This window comes from Chlamydotis macqueenii, chromosome 1, assembly GCF_036417535.1.
Source record: "Chlamydotis macqueenii isolate bChlMac1 chromosome 1, bChlMac1.mat, whole genome shotgun sequence".
NCBI lineage: Eukaryota > Metazoa > Chordata > Aves > Otidiformes > Otididae > Chlamydotis > Chlamydotis macqueenii.
In genome coordinates this window covers 213,139,577-213,167,206 of record NC_141556.1, presented here as the reverse complement: position 1 = coordinate 213,167,206, position 27,630 = coordinate 213,139,577, and the positions used below count along the sequence as shown (strand labels likewise).

At 40.9% G+C, this 27,630-nt stretch overlaps 1 protein-coding gene across 4 annotated transcripts in view; it reads left to right on the top strand.

The window, feature by feature from the left end:
• UVRAG (UV radiation resistance associated) overlaps window positions 1-27,630 on the top strand; it is a 103,305-nt gene that overhangs the window by 26,954 nt on the left and 48,721 nt on the right. For all 4 annotated transcript variants that reach the window (XM_086739750.1, XM_086739751.1, XM_086739753.1 and 1 more), the window contains 7 exons: window positions 3,328-3,413; window positions 16,672-16,777; window positions 18,987-19,113; window positions 20,121-20,205; window positions 21,281-21,368; window positions 21,958-22,018; window positions 24,105-24,270. In XM_086739750.1, coding sequence (XP_086595876.1) covers window positions 3,328-3,413; window positions 16,672-16,777; window positions 18,987-19,113; window positions 20,121-20,205; window positions 21,281-21,368; window positions 21,958-22,018; window positions 24,105-24,270 — 719 coding nt within the window. The remainder of the gene's footprint in view (window positions 1-3,327; window positions 3,414-16,671; window positions 16,778-18,986; window positions 19,114-20,120; window positions 20,206-21,280; window positions 21,369-21,957; window positions 22,019-24,104; window positions 24,271-27,630) is intronic.

Sequence of the window (27,630 nt, the reverse complement as noted above, 5' to 3'; positions counted from 1 at the left end):
CGTTTGACTTCCATATAATTGTACCTCCAACTTATGGTTTTGTTCTGGTATGTGCTTTTTGGGGTTTGGGTTTTTTTTTTTGGTACTGAATCATGCAGCAATTTTGCTAGAAGATTTCAGCAGGATTCAGTTTCTTTCATCACAACCATGTCCAATTTATTTTCCTGTTTCCTTTCTGGCATGGGACCACTGGAGCACTTGTTTCTGTCTTGGTTTCATCTTCTTTAGTAATGATAGGGAGAGAGTCTATTTGGATTTGCTTGAACTGGACCAATGTTTGAAAAAGATAGATGTGAGCTTCAGGGATTTTTTTTCTTTTTTTTTTTTTTTTTTTTTTTTTTGAAGCTGTTAACCTGGACTTAAAAGGATTCTCAATCCTTTAGCTTGTTTTTTTCTGGGACTGCATGCTTGTGTATAAAGCCACTTTTTACCCAGATTCAACAAAATCAGTCCTGGGTGCTATCCTAGCTTTCTAAAAACAAGTTTCTTCTCTGGTTTCCTCAATGCCTTCCTGGCTTTCAGATTTTCTTTCAACCACTTCATGCTTGTTGCTGCTAACCGATAAGACTTGCCCTTGATCTTACAGTGATAACTTTTCAGAAAGTACAATTAGGAAACCAAGTGTAGCTTTTAGTTAATGAGTAGCCTTCTGTTGTGTCCTTAAAGAAATAAAACCAGAACTAGTCTGCACAGCTCTCCATAACTCAAAACATTTGACTGTAGTTAGGGGTATGTGGGAACAGAAGAATAAGTTATATTCTTCAGGAATACCGAATTGCGGCTACTTTTTCAGCCATCAAGCAGGAAAGACCCTTATCTTTGGAAATCTGCATCTCTCTCTCTCTTTCTCCATTATATACCCCCCATCAATGCAGGCAGTCTTTTCCTACATCCACATTTTAGGTTTTTTTTAGCAGCTAGATCCTGGACACTGCTCCTAAGCAAAGCCTTTTTGTGTTACCTGTATCTAATAAATGCTGTGGCAGAGAAGATAACAAACTCCCTTTTCACAGGGCAAACATCTGTAATAACTAAGTGTGAAACTCTTCCATTTGCACGTTCTGCAGGTTTCCTCAGAGTAGAACAGTTTGTATAGACCACTTTGTGTCTGGCTCCTTGGGAATTTCCTTTCAACACACTATAGTATGGGGGAAAAGGCAGCAGAAATATATTGCTACTCTAAATTCTTTTCCTCCTGAAACTAGTTATTCTAGGCCACTCCACTTGTTCTCTGAAAAATTTTGCGCTTTACTTTCTGAAGGCAGCGTTTTCTTAAAACGAGATCGACTTCATGGTGTAAAGTGGTGATGCTGGTAGTTGTGCTTTTTTTTTTTTTCCCCACCATCCTGGTTCATCCAGGCATTAAAACATATATTTTGATATCTTTTCAGGGGATTTATGTATAGATTTCAGTTTATAGGATCCAGCATCTTGAGACTGGAAATGAAAAGCTGAGGCAGCTGCTAATATGGGACATCTATTGCAATATGATGCATAATGTAGTGTATAGATCTCACGATTTAGGTGGAACCTTATTTTTGGTGGAAAGGAATGTCTGCTGCATGGCCTGTGGCTAACACATTTGTGTCAGTAGATGTTGACCTCTAACTCTGCATTTCAACATAGAATCATGGTGGGGGTTGGAAGGGACCTTTCAAGGCCACCCAGTCCAACCCCCCTGCCAGGAGCAGGGACATCTCCAACCACATCAGGTTGCTCAGAGCCTCATCCAGCCTGGCCTGGAATGTTTCCAGGGATGGGGCATCCACCGCCTCTCTGGGCAACCTGGGACAGTGTTCTACCTCTCTTGTTGTGATTCTAATTTGAATCTACCTCCTCCTAGTTTAAAACAATTACCCCCTGTCCTGTCCCAGCAGGCCCTGCTGAAGAGTCTCTCCCCACCTTTCCTGCAGCCCCCTTTGGGCACTGGGAGCCGCTCTCAGGTCTCCCCGGAGCCTCCTCTTCTCCAGGCTGAACAGCCCCAGCTCTCTCAGCCTGGCCTCACAGCAGAGCTGCTCCAGCCGTCTCAGCATCTGCGTGGCCTCCTCTGGATGTGGTCCAGGAAGCCTTCTATACAGAAACAGCCTGTTGAGGCGGGAAAGAATACGTAGGCAGGGATTGTGGTACCTGGAGTACATCTCTATCACTGTTGGAAAATTGGCTGATCATGTACACCAGCTGGGGCTACTTTATACATTAAGATAAATCCCTTTTTTTCCTATAATCCATAAACTTTCTGACAATGCTGCCAGGTGGTTTGACCTACTTAGAATTTGCTTTATCACGTGAAGGAACAGTTCTGAGTTTGCAGCATTTCTGGGAATTTGTGTGACTGTGCCTGATATGGAAAAGCTCGGTATCTGACCTTTGCAGGTTTTGGAGAATTGCTCTTCATCTTACTGTTTGGTGCCTCTTTTTTTAGAGTGTACATAACTTTTTATTTTGTAACTTCCAGAAACTTGTTCACATCACTCAAAAGTAAGACTGCTTTGATCTTTTAAAAATATTACAGCATGGATAAAGAATAGAGCTTTATCTCATGGTCTCGTACATCTCTGGGACATTACTGACTAGGCTTTCAGATCTGCAGCTGAAGACTGGCAGTACTCTAAATTGCATCCTTCAGTATTTCTGTGCATAAAACTTGTGCAGTAATTGATTATGAAGTTCAAAAAAAATACACTCCATGTCTGGAGCACAAGTCTGATGAGGAGCAGCTGAAGGAACTGGGGTTGTAAAGTCTAGGAGGAGGCTGAGGAGAGACCTCATTGCTCTCTACAGCTCCCTGGCAGGAGGGTGCAGGCAGGTGGGTGTTGGTCTCTTCTCCCAAATAACTTGTGATAGAACGAGAGGAAATGGCCTCAAGTTGCATCAGTGGAGGTTTAGGTTGGATATCAGGAAACAATTCTTTGCCGACAGAGTGGTCGGGCACTGGAACAGGCTGCCTGGGGAAGTGGTGGAGTCCCCATCCCTGGAGGTGTTCAAAGAATGTGTAGACGTGACACTTCAGGACATGGTTTAGTGGGCATGGTGGTGTTGGGTTGATGATTGGGCTTGATCATCTTAGAGGTGTTTTCCAACCTTAAGGATTCTGTGATTCTATAACACAAAGTGATTGGTCATTAACATCTTTATAGGTAAGTGCTGCTCCTGTAGGCCAGACTTGAACTTGGTGTTATTGCCACCTTAAATTGTTTCTAAAACTGTATGAAGACATTTAAAATACAATAAATGCAAGATCATTTGTTATCCTACCAAAAGTGCATGCTTTTAGTCATGATGGAAAAATTTTTGATTCTTAAATTAACATTATTTCTTTGCCTTAAGGATCACTCAGGTACCCTGAAGAATAGTCTTCTCCAGGTGGATCAGAACTGTGTTCGTAACTCTTACGATGTCTTCTCTTTGCTTAGGTAAGGTTTTTGAGAATATTCTGTGTAGCTATTGTAACTTCTTCAGCGTGTGTGGAAGGAGCCTTTCCAAATGTTAAAAAAACAAAACCAAAAACAAACCCTTCTGGACTGGAATGTGCAAAGGAGATATCTAGGTAGTGCTGATTTACCACTGGTAGTAAGATGGTTTTTGATGTATGTATGTTCCTTGGTGGTCTCCATGTGGGTGCTTGAGGAGGCTGTGGAGCCTTGCGAATGTTGCAGTCATGGAGCTTCTCTGTTGGAGAGCTTCCGTGGAAAACCCCTACTCTATTCTCCTCAGCAAAATTTATTTAAATAAATTAGAACGATGGACAAAAAGCAACTTGCCAAAACTTAACTTGGTAGAATGGTGCTGTAGTTGGAACAAAACAGCTAAGCACCTAAGTGCACGTGTGAATTTATTTATTTATTTATTTATTTTAGTGTTGAAACACTAGATTGAATTTACCTTTTGCATAATTCTCCGTTCTAATCCAGAAAGGAGACACTTCATAGTCAGGACCTAGTTGCTCCGACACGTGCGGTATAAGCAAGGTGTGGTAACTGCGCTTTTGGGTGATTACTTAGCTGTCTCTGGTGCTAAAAAAAACCCACAAAATGCTGGTATAAAGGTAAATAAGAAGGCTTTTTTTCAATTCTACAGTAATTATGGTAGTTCAAGAATGTTAGCTGCGGGAAAGTATGATAGAGGTTTGAAATACTGTCAGCGGGTTGGTTTTGAGGAATTTGTATTTAAAAGGCATTTTACAAGGCGGGTTCTGCAGTAGTAGCAATAGATGTGCTGCAAAGGAAACCCTTGAAAATGAAATGTTCAGTGTGCTTTCCGAAGTCCTTGGAAAAACGCATTTGGTTTTATCAGCTGTAAAAGTTGAATGCGTTTGATGGTGTTGACAGTAGGTGTCACTGTTGCCTGTGCGAAGCATCAGCCCTAGAATCTACAGTGAAGGAAGCGATAGGAAAAGTTAACTCTAGGATGCTTATTCAGAAGTCTTTATTTTATAAGCTCTCTTAAAATTTACATGTGCTCTTTCTTGATTCTGTAAAGCATATTTAAACTAAAGGCTGCTTTCTAAATATCTGTCTCCTGTACTTTTGGTGGAAAGCAACCAGGAGATGTTGTGAAGTTCCAGTTACATTCTGGCACAGTCCATTAGAGCAGAGCTCTTATACTGCCTAACGTTAAGTCTTTGTTAAATAGAAAGAAAAAAATGTGTGCCGGTCATCCTGACAGCTTTGTTCATGCATTTTTTTCCCATTCCCTTTACATTTCTTTGTAGTATGCAGCACACTCCAGAAAAAACACTCACTATTATACTGGCTGGTCATGAGCTTGAACCAGCCGGAGCCCTGTCTAACCTTTTCTGATCTGAACTATGGTCCTTGTGAAAATGTCAGCTGTCTATCATAAAGCTGAAAAGAAATGAAGATGTCAGCTTTGGTAAAGCTCCTCTTGCTAGATGCTCACAGTGCTGTTTTGAAACCTGTGCTCTTTGCTCTGTCTTGGGAAGGCGAGAGGCCAGGCACTGTCTCTAACAGTTTCCAGGTATGCTGTTGGATGTAGCTCCTGTTTAGCCCTGCCGCTGAGCTAAGGCATCCTCCTTTTGTTTTTGCTTTGTTTTAAAAGAAGCAGGTTCTCTCCCAGTCCTTAGCACCAGACCTGCTGCTGGTTATATTTCAGTGGATGCTGTGTACCCTATCAAGGAGTATATATTGCATTGTCTAGTTCCAACAAAAGATAGAAGTTATAATTTTTGACTGTACCTAGGTGCTATTTTTTGCCTGCTTCCTTCCTAGCTAGGAAAGTTCTTCAGGAACTGATGCTGAGAGGGCTGGAGCAGCTCTGCTGTGAGGCCAGGCTGAGAGAGCTGGGGCTGTTCAGCCTGGAGAAGAGGAGGCTCCGGGGAGAGCTGAGAGCGGCTCCCAGTGCCCAAAGGGGGCTGCAGGAAAGGTGGGGAGAGACTCTTCAGCAGGGCCTGGTGTGACAGGAAGAGGGGTGATGGTTTCAAAACAGAGGGAGGCAGATTCAGACTGGACATAAGGAAGAAATTTTTCACACTGAGGGTGGTGAGGCACTGTCCCAGGCTGCCCAGAGAGGCAGTGGATGCCCCATCCCTGGAAACATTCCAGGCCAGGTTGGCCGGGGCTCTGAGCACCTGATGTGGTTGGAGATGTCCCTGCTCCTGGCAAGGGGTTGGACTGGATGGGCTTTGAAGGTCCCTTCCAACCCAAACCATTCTATGATTCTGTGAACTGAGGCAAATTCTTCTGTGTAGTCCTGAATCCTTTCTATTCCCTCTCACGTTAACTCTGCTTTTTTACAGGTATGCTTTCTCTACTGCTGCTTAACTTGATATCTGGCTTAAAAGACTGGTGATGGCATGTATTTCTTTAAAAATAATCTCTAGTCTCTTTTTGTCAGATGTCCTTTTTCTCTTACCAAGCAGTCTGGTTTGCCACCTATAGTAACTAACACAGTAACTCCAAAGTTTTTTTTTGTGAGAGCATATTCCCCTTACAACCAGAAGAGAGAGGTGGGCATAATTTGAGTTGTGATTCATTTGACAGGACATGTAATTTGGGAGGAAATGAATCGCTGTCTGCCTGCTTCTGTCCATTGGCTATAAAGAGAATAGGGAGGTGTCTGCACCGTAAAGATTTGTGTCTGGTCCCATAAATCCCACGTTTTGACGACTTTCTCATTATATGATACTTGTCTGTAGTAAAACTTCACATGTGGTTTCCTAATGTTTTCGTGAGACACGTGAATATGAAGAACAGCTTGTGCTGGCTTTGTTTAAACTCCTCAAAAAAGGAGGATATCTGGCGATGGTGGTGTCTGCGTCCCGGTTAGTGTGGTGATGCCACGCTGCCGGGTGTGACATAGCCACTGTGTGTGGCTGTACAGCGTGGAAATTCATTGAGAGAGCAGGTTCTGCCTCAACTCTTAACTCTTTAAAACCAGCAAAAAGAGAACTTCTATGGTTGATCTCTGTCTGCTACCAAAACTGCTTTTTGGGGAAGAAATGATTTTTTTTTTTTTTTTTGGTTTCCTCAGAAATGTAGGGCTAAAACTTTTGAAGCTAATGAACAGGCCTTAATGAAAAGCATGTGCTTGGCTCCAGTTATGTTGATGAAAAAAACATTAATTAGGAACACTAGTGCGTGTGAACAGTAGAAATTATTTTGAGTGTTGGATTAAAATAGTGCCTGTGTGCTCAGATGCTTAATTATGTGGATTTACAGGTTAATTAAGTAGAAGGAAATGTTTAAGTACCCAGGCAGCTTAGCTTTATGCGAGGAAGTTCTCAGCATCTCTGTAGCTCGTGAACCTTCTTGTTTTGGGGCAGGGACAAGATCCTCAGGCAAATTTAGTGGTGCTAATAAGTTACTTATGCCATATGGAAATGACAAATGTTCTTCCAGCCATTTTTTTTTTTTTAAAAAAAAAAAAAAAGGCTAACTAACAAAAATTAACCACCTCAAGTGGAAAGCTAAAATTTTGAGGATTTTTGTCCCATGGCCATGTTGTCAGATTTCCTGAAAAGAGGTCACTTAAAGGCTTTTTAAATATTATGTAGCTGGTAGTAATAGGTTATACAGTAAGACGTTTCACCTTTCATATAACACTCAGGATGGGCCAAATTCATCTGAGGTCATGTTCTGGACGTGTCTCCGTAATCATGCGCTCGGCACGTTTGCAGCACTAATGGGAATAGGTTTATATTTTAGTATTCTCTTTGTTTTCTATCCTTTCTTTTCTTGAAACTTTGAAAAATAGACCTTTCAGGACTACGTGGTGTGGGGAAGATGGGATATGCTGACGATCACTAAGAAAGGGCTTAAAATCTTGTATGTTAGCATTTTACTTCATAAATACAAAAAGTTTTATCTTGTTTTCCACAAGAGCTTTTCATCATGTTGTGACACTTTGAAAACTGGCCTGCTAATACCTTTTGTGCCTCTGAATATGTGAGCGCCTGAAATCCTCCCAAATTCTGCCTGGAGACAAAAAGTGCTCTACGAACTTGTGAAACCTGCCCCTTTTTGAAATTTTGCTTGCTACATTTTTATCTCTCCAGTCAAAACCTCTTTCTCTATGGTTTAAGCATTCCTTCAGCAGATGGGATGGCATGTTTGTGCTGTTTGGCTAGTTAGTTAGGGCAAAGTAAAAACACTCTGGCTGTATTTTTATTTAAAAAAAATGGTTTTTAACAACAAAATCTGACATTGATACAGTTTGAGTGCTGGAGATGAGTAAAAGACCTGCTCCGGGCATGTGCTGTGATATTGCTAATATCTAACCTGGCTGAAGTTGATTTTAATATTTCTAGGTGTTAAAGGGTTCCTCTGCTACTGCTGCACGTGCATCTGATCTGCTGGATTAAATCTGGAAAACTAGAGCAACTCCAGAGACCACACAGGCTATGCCTTCACTGAAAACAACACATTCTCACAGTTCTGGTGATAAGCAAATGAATCTGGTTGCAGTGCCCTGGACAAGTAAACATGACTTTTCGGACCAAATTATAACAATTTCCCTGTATTTTTTTTTTTTTTTTTTTGCATCACAGCAATGATGGCCCAGGTTCAGTGACTTTAAGTGGTCCAAGATGACAAGATAGTGACAAGACCCTACTCTGAGGAGGACCGCAGCTCAACTTCTGAACTAGCAACTAGTTACTGCTTTCTGTATTAGGGGCACAAAGAAACTTGCAGTGCACTGTTGAACATTGGGCATGTTGATACATGACAAGTAGAAATATAAGTTACTAGAAATTCTCTTAAAGCCCACCCAGTCCAACTCCCCTGCAAAGATCAGGGACATCTCCAACCACATCAGGTTGCTCAGAGCCCCGGCCAACCTGGCCTGGAATGTTTCCAGGGATGGGGCATCCACCACCTCTCTGGGCAACCTGTGCCAGTGCTCCACCACCCTCAGTGTAAAAAAAAAAAATTTTCATAATGTCTAATCTGAATCTACCTCCTTTTTTAACTTTGGTGGTGTTGTGCAGTGTCTGATAGCAAACCCAGAGGTAAGGCACATAAAGCTCTACTGTCTCTTGAATTTTCCTCCAGTTCCTTTACTTCTGTCCTCATCTCAGTGAAAGAAGTGAACGGAATGGAGCTGTGCAGTGGGTAGCATTCAGCCTCTTGCCACTGCAGTTCTGACTGCTTGGAAATATCGAGTGTCTCTTTGCTACCCTGTTCACTCTAGGGTGCTGCTAGCAGATGTGTAGTTAGAAATAAGGGGAGGTAGGAAAGAAATATTTATTATTATTTTTTTTTTAATTTAAAAATATGTACTGACAGTTAATTCTTGTTTCTCGCTTTTTCCTTTGCTGTTCTTTTCTCAGAGAGGATCCCAACTCATAGCTGTGACCAGAGCCTTTCTAAACGTTGTAGTTATGGACGTTCATGCAGTAGGAACAGTGCCACATCCTGTAAAGGATGTGTGTGGCAGGAAAATAGCCTAATGCTCTTCCAGTGCCTTGCTCTAGCTTTTCCTGTGAGTATCTTGGCAATCAAGTTACTGGCTCCCATGACAGACTTTCAGGCTTTAACATTGCTACTGCTGCTGCCGTCACCCATCTCAGCAGATGTCTCAAGTGTGGAATGGGCAGCAGGATTCCTCTTAGCCTGAGTTATGCTCTTAAATCAGTAAGTTCCTCTGCTAAAACTTCCCTTTGCTAGTGACAAGCGTGGTTGGTTTTCTGTGGTGGCCAGGCTTGGTGTTTCGAACTAGGAAAGATTTCCACCTGGAAGACTTGGCGCTCTGTCCTGTGTAGACAGCCAAGACAAGGCAGGCATCCCCTTGGCTTTGGATGTGAAAACCAAGGTGGCCCAAGGCCAGCGTAAATAAATAAGAACTGTAATCGGACCTCTTGAGTGCCTCTATATACTTTAATAAGCAGTGCTGAAATGGGTGAACAATATAACAAGTGTCATCTCTCTTGGCCTCAAAACCATGTGAGCTGGAATTGTGGGATGGTGTCTTCCTGGGAAGTAGCGATGGAGATGGAAACTGGGGTCTGAATTTTTTTTTTTTTTTTTTTTTGGAGGCATTCCTTGGGGGTTTTCATCTGTGGAATCAGACTTTTGGACAGGTCTGTTCCCAGGCGTTTTACTTGTGTGGTGCTAAGCTATATGGAAGCTGAGGCTAATCAGTCATCAGAATAGTCAATTTACAAGCCTGATTTTTGCCAAAATCTGTAGAAGAGAGCGGTATGGGTCATAGCAAGTTGAAACAGTCCATGAAGCATGTGAGAGGTGAGGTTTTTTTTGGTATGTTGACTTCACTGCAGGGTTATAGTTGTCTGCTGCTGCTGTTCTTATCTTCACCTTTCCTAATATGCCATATGAAATAAACTGCCCCTAAAGTGACGGGTTTTTAGCATAAGCTTGATAAGCATGTTGCTAGCTCTTGATCAAATTTGGTTTCAGAGCACTGTTTAAGAGAGAGATTACACAGAGCTGTGCAGAACTTCAAAAGTAGCTTTATCCTGCTTCTTGATTTGTGACGGCCTGTAAAAGTCCGTATCAACGAAACAATGTCCAATTAGATTAGAAGTTACAACCCAGTCCTCCTCTTTTTTTTCTGGCTTTATTAGAGTGGATGGAAAACAGAGCACGTCACTTAGCTGAATAATCTTCTAACAGGTACATGAAGGTGTTTAAGAAGAAGGATATTATGAACGGTGGCATTGGGACTCTTCCTTATTTTTTGTTACGACTCTGTCCTGGATATGGCTGTAAGAATGGTGCTGGTAATTGCTCTGTCTTTCAGCCTGAGCTTCTCTTGGAAGTAAACTTTGGTTTGAGTTTGGGGATGGCTTCCAGGAAAAAGTTCAGCAGTATTCAGGTGAATATTGACTGATGCTTCTCCTCCTTCTCCCTCCAGTGGGTAAGGTCCGTGCTCACTTGTCACAAACACCTTGGCAGTTGTGTGGGCTGCGACTGGAAGAACGCAGTCAACTTGAAAGCAGCTCTTTCCTTTTTGAGTTGAGCCTGTAACCCATTCAACCTGAATTTATGCATCTTCCTTTTTGGTTGTGCAGTGAACTCCAGTCTTAGGCTTGCTCACTGTCTCAGAGTGAGAATTTAAACTTGTATTAATATTTATTGGCAAGTTACACGCAGCTGAAGGCTGTTGGATTCTGCTACTGGATTCTGTCGCTATCTTTCTGGTAGGAGTCATCTTTACATATTTATGCCCTTTGGAAATTTGATTTGCATGTAATTTACCTTTTAGTATATACAACATCTTGAATGTGATTGTCTTTTGCTCTGGCAGCAAGGTTTCTGTAAGCACAGACTGATAAGCACCAGTATAAAGAACAAAAAGAAACTTCCTTTGTTATTTGACACCAATACATTTATTCTTTGAATAAAAAAATCAAACTGTAAATCCATCCCAGTGCTGGAGTTAAATCTGTGAATTGGAATAAAGGAACTAGAGATATCTCAGGTTTTGTGATTTTTTTTTTTTTTTTTTTTTTTTTTTTCTGGAAAAAAGAATTGTTTAATGTTAAGATTCTCCTCTTCCATTTGTGCTCTGTGTGTTTGAAGGTGATCTGTATACTAGCTACCTCCTATAAATATTCCTCACACCGGAGACGAGTGCCTCCCCTGCTGCCAGTCTGGCAGACGTGGTTTTTCCCTTTTCTTCTCCGTTTGCAAATGGTTCAAAGCACCCAGTATTGCAGTATCCACATGGACTTGATTATACATAAACTTAATTTGAGTCTTAGACATGTAAATCAACTCAAAACTGTTTGAAGGAATGGTGGAAAGTATCTATGCTTCAACAGCACTATCTTATTTGAGTTCCTTACAGCACTGGCTCTTGTAGAGGTTTAATGCCGTAAATGAACAAGTCAGACTTGCATTTTATTCTCTTCTTACTCCCTGCTGCCTTCTCTCATCCTACATCTGCTTTTGACAAATTGTAGGTATAGGTTTCCGAAGAAATTGGGAAAGGGAGTGTATGTTTATAAATTAGAAAAATTTTTCTTGTGGGAAAGCAGATGTAGCAAATGATGGTTTAAGGAGCTATGTAAAAACTATGTTATAGCTGCCTGGCACGCTGCATAATCTAATTTCTGGACTGATCTAAAGTGGTGTATGTTCCATTTTTTTTTTTTTTTGTATTTAATAGGAAAGTCTTGGATTTTTTTTTTTCATAATAGGTTTGAGTATTTTACTTCCAGGATCCTACGTCTCTCTTACTGCCAGAAGTGTTCTGTTCTATTTTCTAAATCCCTGGTAATAATTCCCAGTTTAAATTTAGTCTCGTTGTAAACTAAGGTTGTTCTGGCAAATAAGACCACAGGCATTTATTTCTCATGTGAGAAGAAGCTGTAGTATGAGACTGCTGTAATTAATTGATGTATTTATGGCTTAAAGCTCCGTACATGAACAATCCAGATGTCTGATAGAAGCAAATAGATATTTGGAGTATGTGACAGAACTACAAAATCCTGTATCAAATGTCCAATAAAGTTGAAACTCTTTCATTAATGTAAATATAAGCATATGTTAGCTTAATAGGCACAACTGTCACTGCACTCCAGCTTTCAGTTTTTCAAAGATTGCAGCCAGGAACGAACTTGCTATATAAACTAGTAGATCACTAGACTAATTTATGACCAAGAGGGGGTATCTCAATCGCAGGATACTGCAGCATGTCTTAAAGGAAAGTGCTTCAGCTGAACCTTCAAGCGTTGCCTCAAGCTTACTGCAAGCTGAAGGAGAGCAAACGTTGTTACGGCACATTCCCAAGTTGTAAAGTCAAGTCATGCTGGACCGTCGCGTTGTGCAGTCTTTGGGATGTCAGGAAAACTGCTTCATCTTGCAAACAAGACAAGGATATTGTTGCAGAAAAAAAATCCTGTAATGGTGAACAAGTTCAAAACTTGACAACTTTTCTTTTTTTTTTTTTTTCCTCTTTGAGTCAGTACCCAAGTTGAATTGATTGGCAGAACGTGGTACGCTAGAATTGTTTCAAATCTTATAGCCAAGGTAGAAAATACAGGTTTTTTTGAGGGAGAAAAGAAACTTTTGTCAGACTTGAAAAGCCTTGAAGAAATACCCCAGATAGCCAGTCTTTGAGCAACTTGGGAACTAGCAAGTGAGGAGGAGAGATGCTGAAATTTTGCCAGCTGGTTCTTCCTAGATAGATTCGGGATGCAGCTTTTGTTGGTCTTAGCTTACAGTTCATAGCTAATGTTTTTGTATCTATCCCACTGCCTGTTAAACTTCCAAAGGAAGGGAGAGAATTTTGTTTCCTTTGAGTCTCCCCCATCCTAGAAAGCAGGTGATGCGAGAATGGAAGTAGAACAACAGCTTCATGGATCTCCACCTCCACACTCTATTAGGGTGGTAAGGAATTTTAATGTCTGCTTTGCTTCCCAGCTCTTTCCCAGGCAGCAGCGTGCAACTCACCTGGTGCTGGACAATTGCACAGCAGCTCTCAGGGCCCCAAGCAACAGCGGTAAATCTGTCAAGTTTAACGTCCGTATTGCTCTGCTGCTGGCTGACAATGTCTGTGAGCTGCTGCAGAAACACCGGAGCAGGCTGCAGACACAGGATGACGACACTGTTGGCTAAGCCATCTCTTTCAAAAGGCTTGAGTTTCTGCTGGAACTGGCTTGGCTTCCCTCACCGCCGAAATTTGGTAGCAGGCCAGTGGCCTCTTGAAGCCCTGAATTAGCTCTTAAAGTGCTATGGAAGTGCTAATTTTAATAATAAATAATAAAAACCCCTCTTGAACAATCGAGGAAGAATCTTGCGTTGGCTGATGGCGTGTAGATTATGCCATAAGTTGGCTCTTCGTTGTCAATTACTAAACCAAGCCAGATTATACTCAAAGCACAAATTGTGCTCGCTTTAGGCTGTAGCCTTGGACTTGCGTTCAGACTAGAAATGGAAACAATATGGAGTCTATTAGCGTTGAAGTTTCTCTCCATTCATTAGATGTAAAATTTTAATTCAGATTTATGGCCTCAGCTTGCTGATCATTGGTGCGATCATAATTGCCTCCACTGAAGTCTATCTTGTGCATGCAGAAATGATGGAGAGAATTTCCACGATGATATTCTTGTGGCTTAGTTTGTGTTCCCGTTGTTGGATGACCAAAGATTTCCATGCGAGTGCAATGGGGGCTTTTTTTGGCTGAGGAAGGGACATAGCGGTTGACAGTTGCTGCTTTTGTGGCACGAAATCTCCAAAATTTTAATCTTGGAAGGCTTAACTTCAGATGTGGTCGTGATTTTGCTGTTACCGTTTTAAAGTTCTCAGAACAACAATTAACATTCTGGGATTGTGTCAACCATTATCAGCAAGTTTTCTGTCTTGCAATGTAAATAGCACTATTTGGCATCAAGGCAGCCAAGTTTAACTGTAGGGGGTTTTTTTATATAACAAGAAATAACTGCATGATGTTTGGCTTGAAGTAAAAAATCAAGTAAAAAAACTTGATTGCTGAATTATTATCTATAGCAGTCTTTATGGGTTAGGAATATACATTTAGATACTTTTAGAGAAGAGGAGGCTCCGGGGAGACCTTATAGCAGCCTTCCAGTACCTCAAGGGGGCTGCAGGAAAGGTGGGGAGAGACTCTTCAGCAGGGCCTGGTGTGGTAGGACGAGGGGTCATGGTTTCAAAATAGAGGGAGGCAGATTCAGATTGGATATTAGGAAAACACTTTTTACACTGGGGGCGGTGGAGCACTGGCCCAGGTTGCCCAGAGAGGCGGTGGATGCCCCATCCCTGGAAACATTCCAGGCCAGGTTGGCCGGGGCTGTGAGCAACCTGATGTGGTTGGAGATGTCCCTGCTCCTGGCAGGGGGGTTGGGCTGGGTGGGCTTTGAAGGTCCCTTCCCACCCAAACCATTCTATGATTCTATATAGATTCACCAAAATGAAGAAGTATCCTAAGGTACGTGCTGATTTGAGAAGTCGGTGTGTGTAGATGTTTGTTCCTTATACTTGGGCATGGGCAGAGGCACTTGAAGCTTTTACAAAATTTGTAGGTTGTTAGCTCAGTATCACTGTGAGGAGCTCACATGGCAAATGACCCTACTAACAGTTTATAAGTTTCATAAATATTTTTTCAAAGAGTAAAACACTTTTCAGCAGTCAGATTTTGCTACTTACATGGTGTGACGTGAAGACTTGTAGAATTTCTTTCTTAATCACCTAAATCAAGAATGTTCTTCCAGTATAAATTTAGATGAAGGGCAGAGAAAGGGAAATGCCACTCAGTTAATACTCTTTACCTCAAAGTTTTAGCTTTGGGTAATGGTTTCTTATGTCTGGAAAGAAAAAGTTCCAGACTTTTGGAAACGGACAGGCTGGAAACTGTTGAAGTAGGAAACTTAGACCCTGCTGTATGATGTGACAGCAGAGCTCTGATGAGGTTCAGGATGGTCAGCAAGCCTTGGCTTTGACCTGTGTAACGGTATGTTACGTAGCCAACAGCCTTGAGGTGGATTTGGGAAGGTGGGAGGTATAAGTAGCTCCCAGTAGGAAATAAGTGTTTCCAGGAGGTCCCAGTACTCCATCAGGGATGTGAGACTGAGCCTTTGGGTGACCCAGCACCGTTTGCCTCAGTGGTCTTTTTGCCCCCCCCAGCAGCCTTTAGCAGGCTGCAGAGCCGTGCTGCTCGCTGTGTGGTTTAGGTGGGGTACAGCTACCCCTAAACCCGCTCTTTGGCTGCATGTGCTGTGAGCAGTCTGAGAAGCTCTAAAAAACCCCCAGTGGAATCACTTAGCAGATATTTGTTTCAAATTATACTACAGAGATTAGGAGAAGCAATAGTGCGAAGGAACTAAAGGTGTCTGGTGACTTAAATATATTAATTTAAAGTTATGACATGTAAAAATCCTCAATCACAGTGACCTTATTTAATATTGCTAGCACTGCTTTTCCCCTGTTGTCTGTGTATAATCTCTTCTCTGTGTATTTTTTTCTGGCCTAGGTGACTTTGGCACTGTCCTCAATACATACCAGTATGTAACACGTTGAGTTGAGATGAGATGCTGAGGGGAGGTGGTGAGAAAAAGAGTAATGCTTTGTGGTTTCTCATACCTGAAACGTGTAGCCTAATGGTCTTGGTCTGACTGCATACAGACCGTTAAAAATTGTTAGCCAAAAACTTTAAATAGCAATACCTCAGTTGCTTATGAATCTGGAAGAGATCAGAGAATGTGAAAGGAGCTGAGCAGCCTCTTCTGTGTGCTCTAGTGCTTTGGTCCTTGGCTCGCAGAAAATTTGTAGCCTTGCTTTAGAAAAATTAATCATTCTTACGAAGATGCAAAGATTTTTAATTTTAGCAAAGCAGAGATGGTTATCAAAGCACGCGTTGAAATAGGCTTGGTTTTTTCATTACATTTGCCTGGCAAAGCACTAATGTCACACCGTAGGGTTACCTGACTGTGGTTTTGCTGTTCTGACCTTCGTTAGGTGGTTAACCCAGCAGCAAGGCTGCCGGAAGAATATCCTTACAGAAGGAGAAGCTGTTAGTAGTGAAACTATGAATGGGAAAAGTAAATCTAGATTTGCGTGCCTTAAGACATAGACTGTATCTGCAGACCAACTCTCATTTTTTTTCTAATAAATATATTAATTTCCACTCCATGTTAATTTCAAGAAAGATGTTAGTGCCTCTCTTAAACTTGTTTTTGCTATTACTTTCCTCTGCCTGTTTGGTTTTTGGGTTTTTTTTTTTTTTTCTTCAATAAATCTGGTAAATAGTCAGTTTTCCCTCTTCACCCTGAAGCCAGGGCTAATGATCAGAAGGAAGCACATCATCATCATCATCTTTTTGTGCATCAAATGTGATTCAGTTAAAGAAACCTGTGTTTTCGTTGCAGAAGGGCCCATAGCACGTTTGGAGATACTAAAGGGTAGTTACGCAGCGTTATAACTTAATTGTTACATGAGATCCCTCTAATTACCTGCTGTCTCACCTACAGCTTTGCGTTTTTGGCATCTGTTGAATTTAATAAATTAAAAGAAGATTTGGTACTTGATCGAAGGTAGAAACTTGCTGGTTTGCTTGGATGCTCATTTGTATACTGTGCAAGTTACGATTCCTCTTTTAATGGTTTATTTCAAAATAGAAGCTGGCAATCTGAATTCATATAACTGCTGCTGGTTTTGAGGCGGCTGGCGCGTTCGTTATTAGGGGACGTGTGGGGAACCTTCAGTACAGCTGTAAACTCTCTTCTCGTTACAGGCTTCACAGAGCCCAGTGTGCAATTAAACAGACTCAGGTAACTGTTCAGAAAATAGGAAGGGAGATTGAAGAAAAGCTGAGATGTACATCTACAAGCAACGAACTGGTAAGTCTGATTATTTAAAACCTTATTGTACAGGCTCGCTGCAGCATCCAGCTGATGTCTTGACCTTAAGCTAGTTTCTTTTAAGACTTGAACTTGAATTCTTTGTTTAAATCTGTCCTTTCAAAAGGGAACTTATCTGAGAAGTGTAATGTGATGGGATTTAGATGTGTGTGTTACTCAGGTGGATCGACAGGTCGCTTATCCTATTTTTTTACCTTTATTTTGTATAGTTGCTTTTATACTCTAAAAGCATAAACATTGCACAGTGCACGACAGAGGTTTATCAGGAAAAACAAACTTTTAATGATGTAGATAAATCTTGACAGGAACCTGTGGTGGATTTATAGTGAGGTGAGTCTTCTGGCTGTATCTTCTTGCACCCTACTCCCTTTGGGTGAATAGAATCCACACAGAAGCTGTCACTCAAGTGACTCATTCATTTTAAGCTGGAATTGTATTACATCTTGCAATAGCTTTTGACAGTTTGTTTTGCCTGTCCTCTTCCCCTCTCCAAAGAAATGTGCTGGCACTAGTTTCTGCTTTTTGCCCAGAAAGGCTGAGCTCAGGTCAGAGCAGTGAGTTGACAGAGCAAGAGTGGCTCGTGGTGACTTTATTGTACTGGTACTCACTGGCACATGTCTGGTGCTTTGGGTAGGAAAGGGAAAACTTGTGATATGAAGTTACTTTATTGCTGTAAAGTAGATTCTGGGTTGACAGGACTCAGCTGATTTCCAGAAGTGTCAAACTGGTTTAAGGGTTTGACAAAATGGAAAAATAGGAGTGTGTTTAGCCACCCTAATGATAGGGTTGCGTTGTAGACAAGGAAGCAAAGAGTCCAGTCCCTTAAGGGGCAATATAACATCTCCTGTGAGTGACTCTCGCTTCTTTTTCTGCTGGTATCTTGACTGTTTAAAGGTTTTAAACCATCTTTTTTTTTTCAGTTACGAGTATTCTTGTCCCTACTTGGAAAGGCTTTTCCTTTATAAAGGAAAAAGAAAAACAGTAAACCCCAAAATTACAATACTCATACATGTGATGCAACTTCTTAGCAATCAGAGTTTTACAGTATAAGGAAACTTTTACCTATTTTTCTTTTCCTTTTGTTCAGTAGTAGAAGCTGTTGTTGGGCTTCCATTCCCCTTTATAAATATATGAGCTATAATTTTATTCCTTCATCTTGAGTCGTGTTTCCAGCTGCAGTCTCGACCCAGAAACCTGAGCATAGATGTGTTATTGCATCAAATATGAAATGGAAGGAAGAGTTCAGCAAGAGCTGACTTTTTTTTTTTCAGGCAGCTAGCGTTGAAGTAACATTATCTGCATTACCTTCTTGAAAAGGTAGAAGCTGACCGAGTTATGCAAAGGGACAGTGTCTGGTAGTACTTACATGAGACTTACTCACAAGTATGTCTGCCCATCCAGGCTTTGAACTCTATCAGGAGTGTGGTTGAAGGGGTGTAACTTCTCTTTTCCATTTTGAATCTGTCTTCAGATATTCTCAATAAGTGTCTGTTAATGGCAGACATTCCTTCCTTAAAACAAAACAAAAAACCACTCGTAATAAAAAATTCTGCTTCACTGCGCACGTGGCAGCGTAATTTCTTAGTGGAGACAGTGCATCAAAGGAAAGAACAGATTCCTTTTAAACACAGGAATAGATTTAGAGTAGGCACAGGACAAATCCTAAAACTTTTAAAGAAGGGATCCTTCAGATATAATTGTGTATAATCATCTGCTCCTAGCTAAGTGTTCTTTTTCCTTTTTAATCTTTTTTTTTTTTTTTTTTTTCCTTATCACCCTGAAGCTGGGAATTGCATCTAACAGTGCAGCTCAGACATTTCCAACCTTTTTCCAGCTCCTTGCCTCCGTTTAGTATAGGCTCCTCATTGCTCACCTTCCCTATTGCTGCTGAACCCTTTGCCAGGGAGCGAACGCTCATCGTCGTGCTGCTGGCGCTCTGCTGTGAGTCTCTATGTACATGTCCTGCGGAATCTTCCTCCCACCAGCTGAGTTTCTGTCCTTACAAAGCAGCAAAATTATTAGTCTTTGGTAATCTACTGCCTGTGGTAATCTGTGATCTCAGCCTAGAGTCTGGTTAACTAATCTTGTCCTATTTTTCCCTTCCCTCCTATCACCCCTTTTATGGAACTATTTGTGTGCAGAAAAAGTTTTATATTTAAAAAAGAAAAATCTCATTTTCTTACAATAGAAAAAGGAGAGTGAATGTTTACAGCTGAAGATCCTGGTGCTACGTAATGAACTGGAGAGGCAGAAAAAGGCCCTCGGTCAAGAAGTAGCCTTGTTGCATAAGGAAAAAAATACTTTACTTGACAGAGGTGAGTGTGGAAATGTTACTGCTTCTCTTGCAGATATTCATAATCCTCTGATCAGAAGAGTAGTAGCCTAGCTTTTCGTCATGGTGACCAAAATGAAGGTGCTGTTTGTTTTTTAATTATTTTTATTGGTCTGGCTCTACTGTGCTCCTGTTTTTCTTTATCTGAAGTTTGCAGCCAGATATAATCTCTTCAGCATCTGTGTTATACTGAATTCTGGACAGCAGTTCCTGGTATCCTGTCTCTAAATAACTTCTTAATATGATACTGTTCTAAAGCAATCTTTAAATCTGTGCTTAAGTAAAATTGGATGAGAAAATCAGAAAAGCTGTACTGTAATGCAGTAAACAGCAGCTTGATGCGGGCGCATGATGATGTCATAAGGGATGTTATTGTACCTGCGATTAGGATTCTATTTTAAGTGTTAGAAGACAAAAATCACTCTTAATAGCTTATTACAGAAGTGCAAGGTGAAATGCTCAGTCTTCTTGCGATTTTATTTTACTGGGAAAACGTCCTATAGTAAACTGCTGCATCGTTGTCTCTTTGGAGCTCACCAGAGACCAAGCTGCACACAAATTTGATCTTCTTGCAGGACTTTTTAATTTATTTTTTAAATACCTAGTTGAGTCTAAAATAATTAGTCACTACCAAAAAATAAGGTGTTTGCCATTTATTTAATTCTGGCTATGCAAATATTGAGGTGCCATTAAAGCACTATAGTGCCTTAATTTAATTACTCCACTACGGTGGACATGAGGTGGACAGGTGTTAAAGGAGAATGAGGTTTTGTTGGTTGTATTTGCTTGGTGAATGGTGTGTAGTGTGTGAAGAGTTGTGTTCCTCCTGCGCTGTCGTTCCCCAGTGTGGCAGGATGACATGGAAATGGGCATCTAAGAGTAAATGAAGGATTATTGCCAACTTGTGTGTCAGTTTTCACTTGTAAAAGTTCAGATAAATAAGAAAATACTTGATACTAATTTTTTTTCCTGGTTCCTCATGTTGTTTAGAAAAGGCATTTGAGACTGAATACCAGAAACTTCAAGAGCATAACAAATCCCTGCATGAATTACGAAAGGAATGCACTGATAAGAGGTAAAAGAACCTATGCTGCTTCTGCAATTGGAAAGGAAGGACAGGCTTGAGAGTAGGACATTTGTAGTGGGACCAAAGGCACCAAATACTTCCTAATGTTGCCCCAAAACTTCTGTTAAGACATCTCTGCTGCAGTATAGAATCATAGAATGGTTAGGGTTGGAAGGGACCTTTTGAAGGCCACTCAGTCCAACCTCCCTGCAAGGAGCAGGGACATCTCCAACCACATCAGGTTGCTCACAGCCCCGGCCAGCCTGGCCTGGAATGTTTCCAGGGATGGGGCATCCACCACCTCTCTGGGCAACCTGGGACAGTGCTCCACAACCCTCATTGCAAAAAACTTTTTCCTGATATTTAATCTAAATCTCCCTCTCTCTATTTTGAAACCATAAGCCCTCGTCCTGTCACAGCAGGCCCTGCTGAAGAGTCTCTCCCCACCTTTCCTGCAGCCCCCTTTGGGCACTGGGAGCCGCTCTCAGGTCTCCCCGGAGCCTCCTCTTCTCCAGGCTGAACAGCCCCAGCTCTCTCAGCCTGGCCTCACAGCAGAGCTGCTCCAGCCCTCTCAGCATCTGCGTGGCCTCCTCTGGACCCTCTCAGGCAGCTCCACGTCCTTCTGATGTTGGGGGCTCCAGAGCTGGACGCAGCGCTGCAGGGGGGTCTCACCAGAGCAGTGTAGATAGGGTTGGAAGGGACCTTTAAAGATCATCTAGTCCAACCCCCTGATCACTTTAGATATCTGAAGTGATAACTGAGATAACTAACAATGGCAAGTGTAGAAGAGAAGAAAAGAGGTGCTTGGTTGCACGTGTAGACTGTGATAGGACTTTTAGGTCTGCTTTGGTGAAGCACAGCTTTGTAATACTTAATTGTCAGAATCAAAATATGCCTAGAATATGAGGTACAACTGAAAATGAAAAGTTAGCTATGTCTTCTGTAGTTATCTTTGTGGAATTACCTAGCTTTTTGGGAGAGGGGAGCTGATTCTTGGGAAGCTGCAGAAGGGATAATGAGGGCTTGATACCTTTACTTAAAGCTTTTGAAGAAACTAATGGTTTTGGGATCTCTTTCCCCAAAGAGAACAGTTTTTGAAGACAAATGCCCAGCAGACTATTCGATGCAAGCAATTGCTGTCGGAGCTATCCTATATCTACCCTATTGATCTGGTATGTTTTTAACGTTCTAAAAATCTGCTGGATGAGAAATGAACTTCCTATTTATTACCTTTTGGGCAAATATCGAGCAAATATTATGTTTTATTCGTGGTGAAACTTCATCTTCAGTCATGCTGTTTTTTCCGGCTTTTTCTTGGATTTGGTCTTTAGTTTGGAAACCTCATGGGGGAGAGGAGTTATGCCAGCATCTCTCAAATAGTCTCCACTATAAATCTAGAATAGCTGTAATTAAATGGATACTTTCCATTTTGTTTACTGTTATGTAAAGTAACCCTGACAGTAGGCTAGCTGAACTTTAACGGAGTACGCATAAACAGATGTAAAAATATTGAGCTCCAAAACCTATCATATAATGAATTGACTAAGATGAAGCTCTTCCTTCTTTAAAAAAGTTGCATTTGTTTCTGAATTATGTGAAATGTGGACTAAAGCACTATGTCAAAGTCACTTTGAGTTTCATTGAATATTTAGTTTTTTTCTTGACAAAAATGCTTTATTGTCATCAGATTTTGTGCGGGTTTCTGTTTTCTGGATGTTACTGCTCCATTCTCATTTTCCATTGTTGATTTTAAATTTACAGAATGATCAAAAGGATTACTTTGTTTGTGGAGTCAAGCTTCCTAATTCTGAAGACTTTCAAGGTAACTGGATATTCTTAATTTAGTCGTTACAGTTGACACTGCTTCTAAACTTTGTAAAAATAAGTAAACTGGTAGCAATGGCTTAGGATCCAAATTTCCGACTGGAGAGATCTAGACTGGAAGAAAACTTATGCATTATTTATTCCTGCTTCCTAGCTAGTACAAGGGAAGTTACTGTTGACTCTTAGAAAGGTGCCTCTGTATTCTAAGGCTTGATACTGAAACTCTGGAACAGGTTACCCCGAGAGGCTGTGCGGTCTCCATCCTTGGGGATTCTCAAAACCCAACTGGATGCAGTCCTGGGCAACCTGCTGTAGCTGACCCTGCTCTGAGCAGGGGGCTGGGACTATGCCCTTTCCAGAGGTGCCTTCCAGACTTCAGTATTTGTGTTTGACCTAAAATTCCATTGTGGCTACTTTCAGTCCATAAATCTTGATGGGGCAACGTGCACCAATCCCCATTCAGTTTGTTGTAGGTGCCCGTGAACTTACCAAACAAATACTTTGCGTAAGTAAGGCTTTAAAGCTGCCTGACAGCATGGAGTATTTTACAAGCCAGCCTCTGCTTTAACTGTCTACAGTCATCCTTTTGCAGAAGCAAATATATAATATCCCAGTCTGTGTAACAGTTGTACAGGTAACTGCATGCGTTCATCTCCAGATGTTTGGCGTGAATTGGAACGTCATTAAAATCCCCTTGAGAATTTCTCTCTCCCAGTACTTGCTCGCTCTGCAAGGCATGTGGTTTCTTGGGCAGCACCTCCATCAGTTGTCTAACTCTTTAAAGCCATCCCATAGCTGTTAACTTGAGCTAACGACATGTAGCTAGAACATTGGATGCTAGAATAATGGAGGAATAGATTTTAAAATTTAATTTGTCAGTGTGACAAAAATCAGTTCATTACTTAGTTTTCCTGATTGCATTAATGAACTCAGTTTGGTAATTCTTGAGAAATCAGTGACCTGCATCTTTTGGCCCTTTTTCAGTTTGCTGGTATTAATTATTTACAAAAGAATTACTAATTCTTTATCAAAGTCTCTAGAAATATTGTATTACAAGGAAGAAGTACTAATCATTCAACTTGAGGAAATGTGCAGTTAAATTTGGAAACCAACTGTCTGACCTGTATCTTATTTCAGACTCGTAGTAAATAATAACATTTTTTTAAAAAATCCCCAAGAAGTAGTTTTGCTGCAGATGTTGAAGACTTTTTACGAAATCCTTTTTGAAAGGGGTTTAACTTTTAAATCCTTATGTCATCTTGTGTTCTGATAGAGCTCAGTATGATTTCATAGTTGTTGAACATCATAAGCTTTCTTAGAAGGTCCTCTATTTAGTTGATTTCTCAGGACTCCCTTGTGCCTCGGAAGGGATAAGTCTGTTATGTTGTTTGTATTGGTGTGTTCACTGACAAAGAGGAAAAATAGAGAAAACCAAAAGGAAAAGCCCTAACGTGGCTAACGAGTGCAATTTGAATCGAAAGACCTGCGTGTATTCCCGGCGAGTGAAACTTTAAGGTTGAAACCTTAAATGTCAAATTGAAAATGATGCTTTAAAACAATGGGATAATCTAAATTATTCCAGCTATTGGCAGAGAACGGAGTTCATACCCTGGGGTCAGTGTCTCTCCAGCAGATCTCACTAATGAATGAAGTTACGGAGGATTGCTGTTTTGTTTTTTTTCCCTGACCCTGGTCATACACGTCAACTGCATCCAGAGAAACACAAAAAGTTTTAGACTTAAATTTTGCCTTGGGAATTTTGTTTCACTTTTCCCATCTCTTCTTTACCCTTCCCCACCCAGCCAAATGTCCAGAAGAGTAACTTTTAGCTTTGAAAGTGTAAAATTGGAAGGATAACAAGCCATCATCTATTTTTACATTGCCCTTTAGTGATCGAGGCAAATGGCAAACTGCAAACAATTGTAGAGCAGTCTAAATTTGTTTTAGACTTGCACCTATTCTTAAGTTATAACTTCTGATCGCTTCATTAATTATATCATTCACTAAAAAATAAGAATGAGCTTATGCTGAGCCTGCAGTGAGATCCAGTTAATGACATAATGGAATCTTTTTGTTATTGACAGCGAAAGATGACGGAAGCATTGCCGTTGCCCTGGGCTACACCGCTCACTTGGTTTCGATGATCTCCTACTTCTTACAAGTGCCACTCAGGTATCCTATCATTCACAAGGGCTCCCGCTCTACAATCAAAGACAATATCAACGACAAACTGACGGAGAAAGAGCGAGAGTAAGTATGTCGTGAATATGCTGATGTACTTTCTTCACAACAGACTATTCAAAAATTTAAGGGTTTTTTTTTTTTTTTTGAAGTGACACAGAGTTTGAAGTTATTTGTCACTGCTTTCAGTAGCCGTGGGACAATTGTTTGAGTTTCTCCTGTTGGAATTTTGTGATTGAACAGAGTAGCTAGTCCAGCTTTGTCATTCTAGGTCTGTTGGCAGACATATACCATTGTTTAGGTAACAGAAAAATTAATAGAAAAATTTAAATTACTGTCTCTTATAGGTAGGTTTTGACTGCTGATTGAAAAACTTGCCTTTTATATTCTGCTACTGGCTATGAGAATAAACTGCAGGTGGCAACTGTGGCTTCACTGAGTGGTATTGCCGGTACTGGAGTAGTGGTTGGTGAACGTGAGAAAATAAATAGCTTTCTTTAATGCAGAGGATTTTAACCAATTGAAAAAGAGTGCTGTGAACTGCTATCTACTATAAATCTACCTAATATTTACTGAAGAGTTTTCCACCTGGTCTGTAATCATTGTCTTTCGACACGTAGCTACACTGTTATTGTTATTTTGCTGTTAGGAAACTATTTTACGGTCCTTAAATCCACTTTCTGAATGCTGTCTCCTGCATTTTGCCTGTTTTCCCACTGTCTTTGCACCTGTGTGCTCTAATATGAAAATAGTGGCGATTATCGGTTAAGCTTCACTTTGTAGCCTGCAATCACAGAACTGCAATCAAAGGAATTCAACGCTGTGGGAGGCCAGCTGCTCCGCTCTGATCCTCTGCATGTACGGACAGCGGCAAAGTCGGGCTTGGAGCACCAGTAACTTTGTTTTTCCGTATGCAGGGTTTGTAAAGGAAGCAAAGGAGATGGCTGAGGGGAAATGAATTTGTGGAAAGACATGGAGCCTGTTTAAAAAAAAAAAAAAAACAACCAAACAAAAAAACCAACCACAAACAAACAAACAAAAAAACAAACAAAAAAGTGCCAAAACTCTCTTATCTTTGGAAGTATGCAGTCAAAGTGTTACAATATTTTTACACTAATTCCTAGCAGTCCAAATTAAGGTGGAAGTCTTACTGTGCATGATTGATGGTATCGGGATGCTTGGAAGTGTCTGATTTCTTCTTGAAGCTCAGTGACGTTTGGCAGGACAGCAGAGGTAACTTGCCTTAAGATATAAACTCACTGAGGTTTTCCTGTTTTGACACAATAAAATATGACTGTGTAATGATGTCTTGCAAATTAATTCTGATACAATTTTAATAACTTGTCCGAACACTTCCTGGATAACCTAATAGAACATTAATCTCTTTTGCTTCAGTTCAGTTCTCTAAGCGTACGATCGTACTCCTTCCTGTGCACCACTTTCAGAAGGGTAGCAAACCAGAACATTTATATCTGGAAAACAAATTTCTGAGGAGTAGAGCTGCCTGCGTGTGGGTGTATAAAGATTAAACCAATTTCCTGTTGTCTGAGACAGATGGGAAGGTTTATTCCTTCAGGCTATAGCCTTCCAAACCCTCATGACTTAATACTTTATTTCACAATAGATTTCTGAAAAGGAGAAAGTTTAGCTAAGTAGATGAATCCCTGTTGGGCCATTTACCTGTGTTCTACAAGATTTTTTCAGGATTAGCTCCTGCCTGAGATCTTCTCTTCCCAGCTATTGGAGAGTCAATCCTACCAACTCTCGAAGGAATTCAGTTGCTATAGAAAACCTTACTAGATGACCTGTAAAGGTCCCTTCCAACTCAAAACATTTATCACAGAATCACAAAACTGCACGTTAAACTGTTCTGTTTCTAAACTGTTAGCTCATGTTTCTCACCTGCTCCTAACTGAATTGAACCTAGCAATTAACAGGCATCATGATTTTTTTTTTATTTTATTTCAGTGACCTGCCCCTTATCAGCATTTCAAACTCCAGTATAAACTGTTGAGTAATTACAGCGAGGCTTTCTTTATGCTCAATCTTTACTATAACACATTTCACCATGATTATTGATTGGGTTAAAAACTTTACTTAGCTTTATACTTTTTTTTGGACTACAGGATTGCCCCGAGATCCATGTTAAAAATCGTGCACTGGGGGAATAGCTAATGTTTTCACCTGAAAACTATTTCATAAGTACACGTGTTTGTTTTTAATATCATACTGTATAAATGTGTTACTTCACTTTCAAGTTTCTGTACCAGAAACCCCTGTAATAAGCTGGTTAAATATTTTGAGAGCTTTCATCTGTTTGGGAAATACTTTATCCATTTCAGATTTGTTTACTTGGATGATCCAGATCACCTCAATCTCAAGATTCTTGAAGTATTCCATTTTATCTACTGCAATCGCTGTTATTTTGGAAGTTGAGAGTGTTCAAAAGTAGGAGGCTGTGGTGAGAACTCAGCACTTGTGTCTGGCAACGTTACTGAAGGCAGAATGAGGTGTAGAATGCCTGCCAGTAGCGTACAACGTATGGTCAGCTTTGTAATAGTAGCGATATTGGTGTTTATAATCTGTTCAGTAACTGTTCCCTTCTTGTAGTCCATAAAATAGCTTTGGCACTATTAAAAGGCTGTGAGTTTTCTGCTGTAAGTCTACTTTTATGACTTTCCGAACCAGCAAGGTAAGGCAAGAATATAATTTTCACTAAATATCTCATTAAGGCACTTGGTCAGTGTTCCGTTTCCACATCTCCAGAGTGCATCAAATACGTTGGAAAAGGAGCACCATTCCTCAAAAGTTCTGAAAGATCTCAAAGCAAATGATGGATATATAACTACAAAATTGAAGCTGCTTAGAACAGCAGCATGTTCCTCTCTCCAGTGACAAGCACACATGCTTGCGGAATAAACTACCTAAATTCCTTGGCACTGTTCTTGTGGAACTGAAACCTAGCACTTCATCACATCCTCATAAACATAGCAAGAATGCTGAGATTAAACTATTTATGATATGTTCTGACACTGTCTGTCAAGCACTGCATTTATTGCTTCTGTTAGTCTGCTTCCAGATTTTTCAATAAAGAATAGCTTCCAGTTTAGAGCAAAATAAGGAGTGTTATGTCTGGAGTGAGGCATACATGTGTTGGTGTTACTGCTATTGTCGTGTCTCTTAGATAGTCTTCACTTCAGTTCTCTTCTTTCAGTGCCAATAGAAGCTAAGATGATGAGAGGGCTGGAGCAGCTCTGCTGTGAGGCCAGGCTGGGAGAGCTGGGGCTGTTCAGCCTGGAGAAGAGGAGGCTCCGGGGAGACCTGAGAGCGGCTCCCAGTGCCCAAAGGGGGCTGCAGGAAAGGTGGGGAGAGACTCTTCAGCAGGGCCTGCTGGGACAGGATGAGGGATAAGAGTTTCAAACTAGAGGG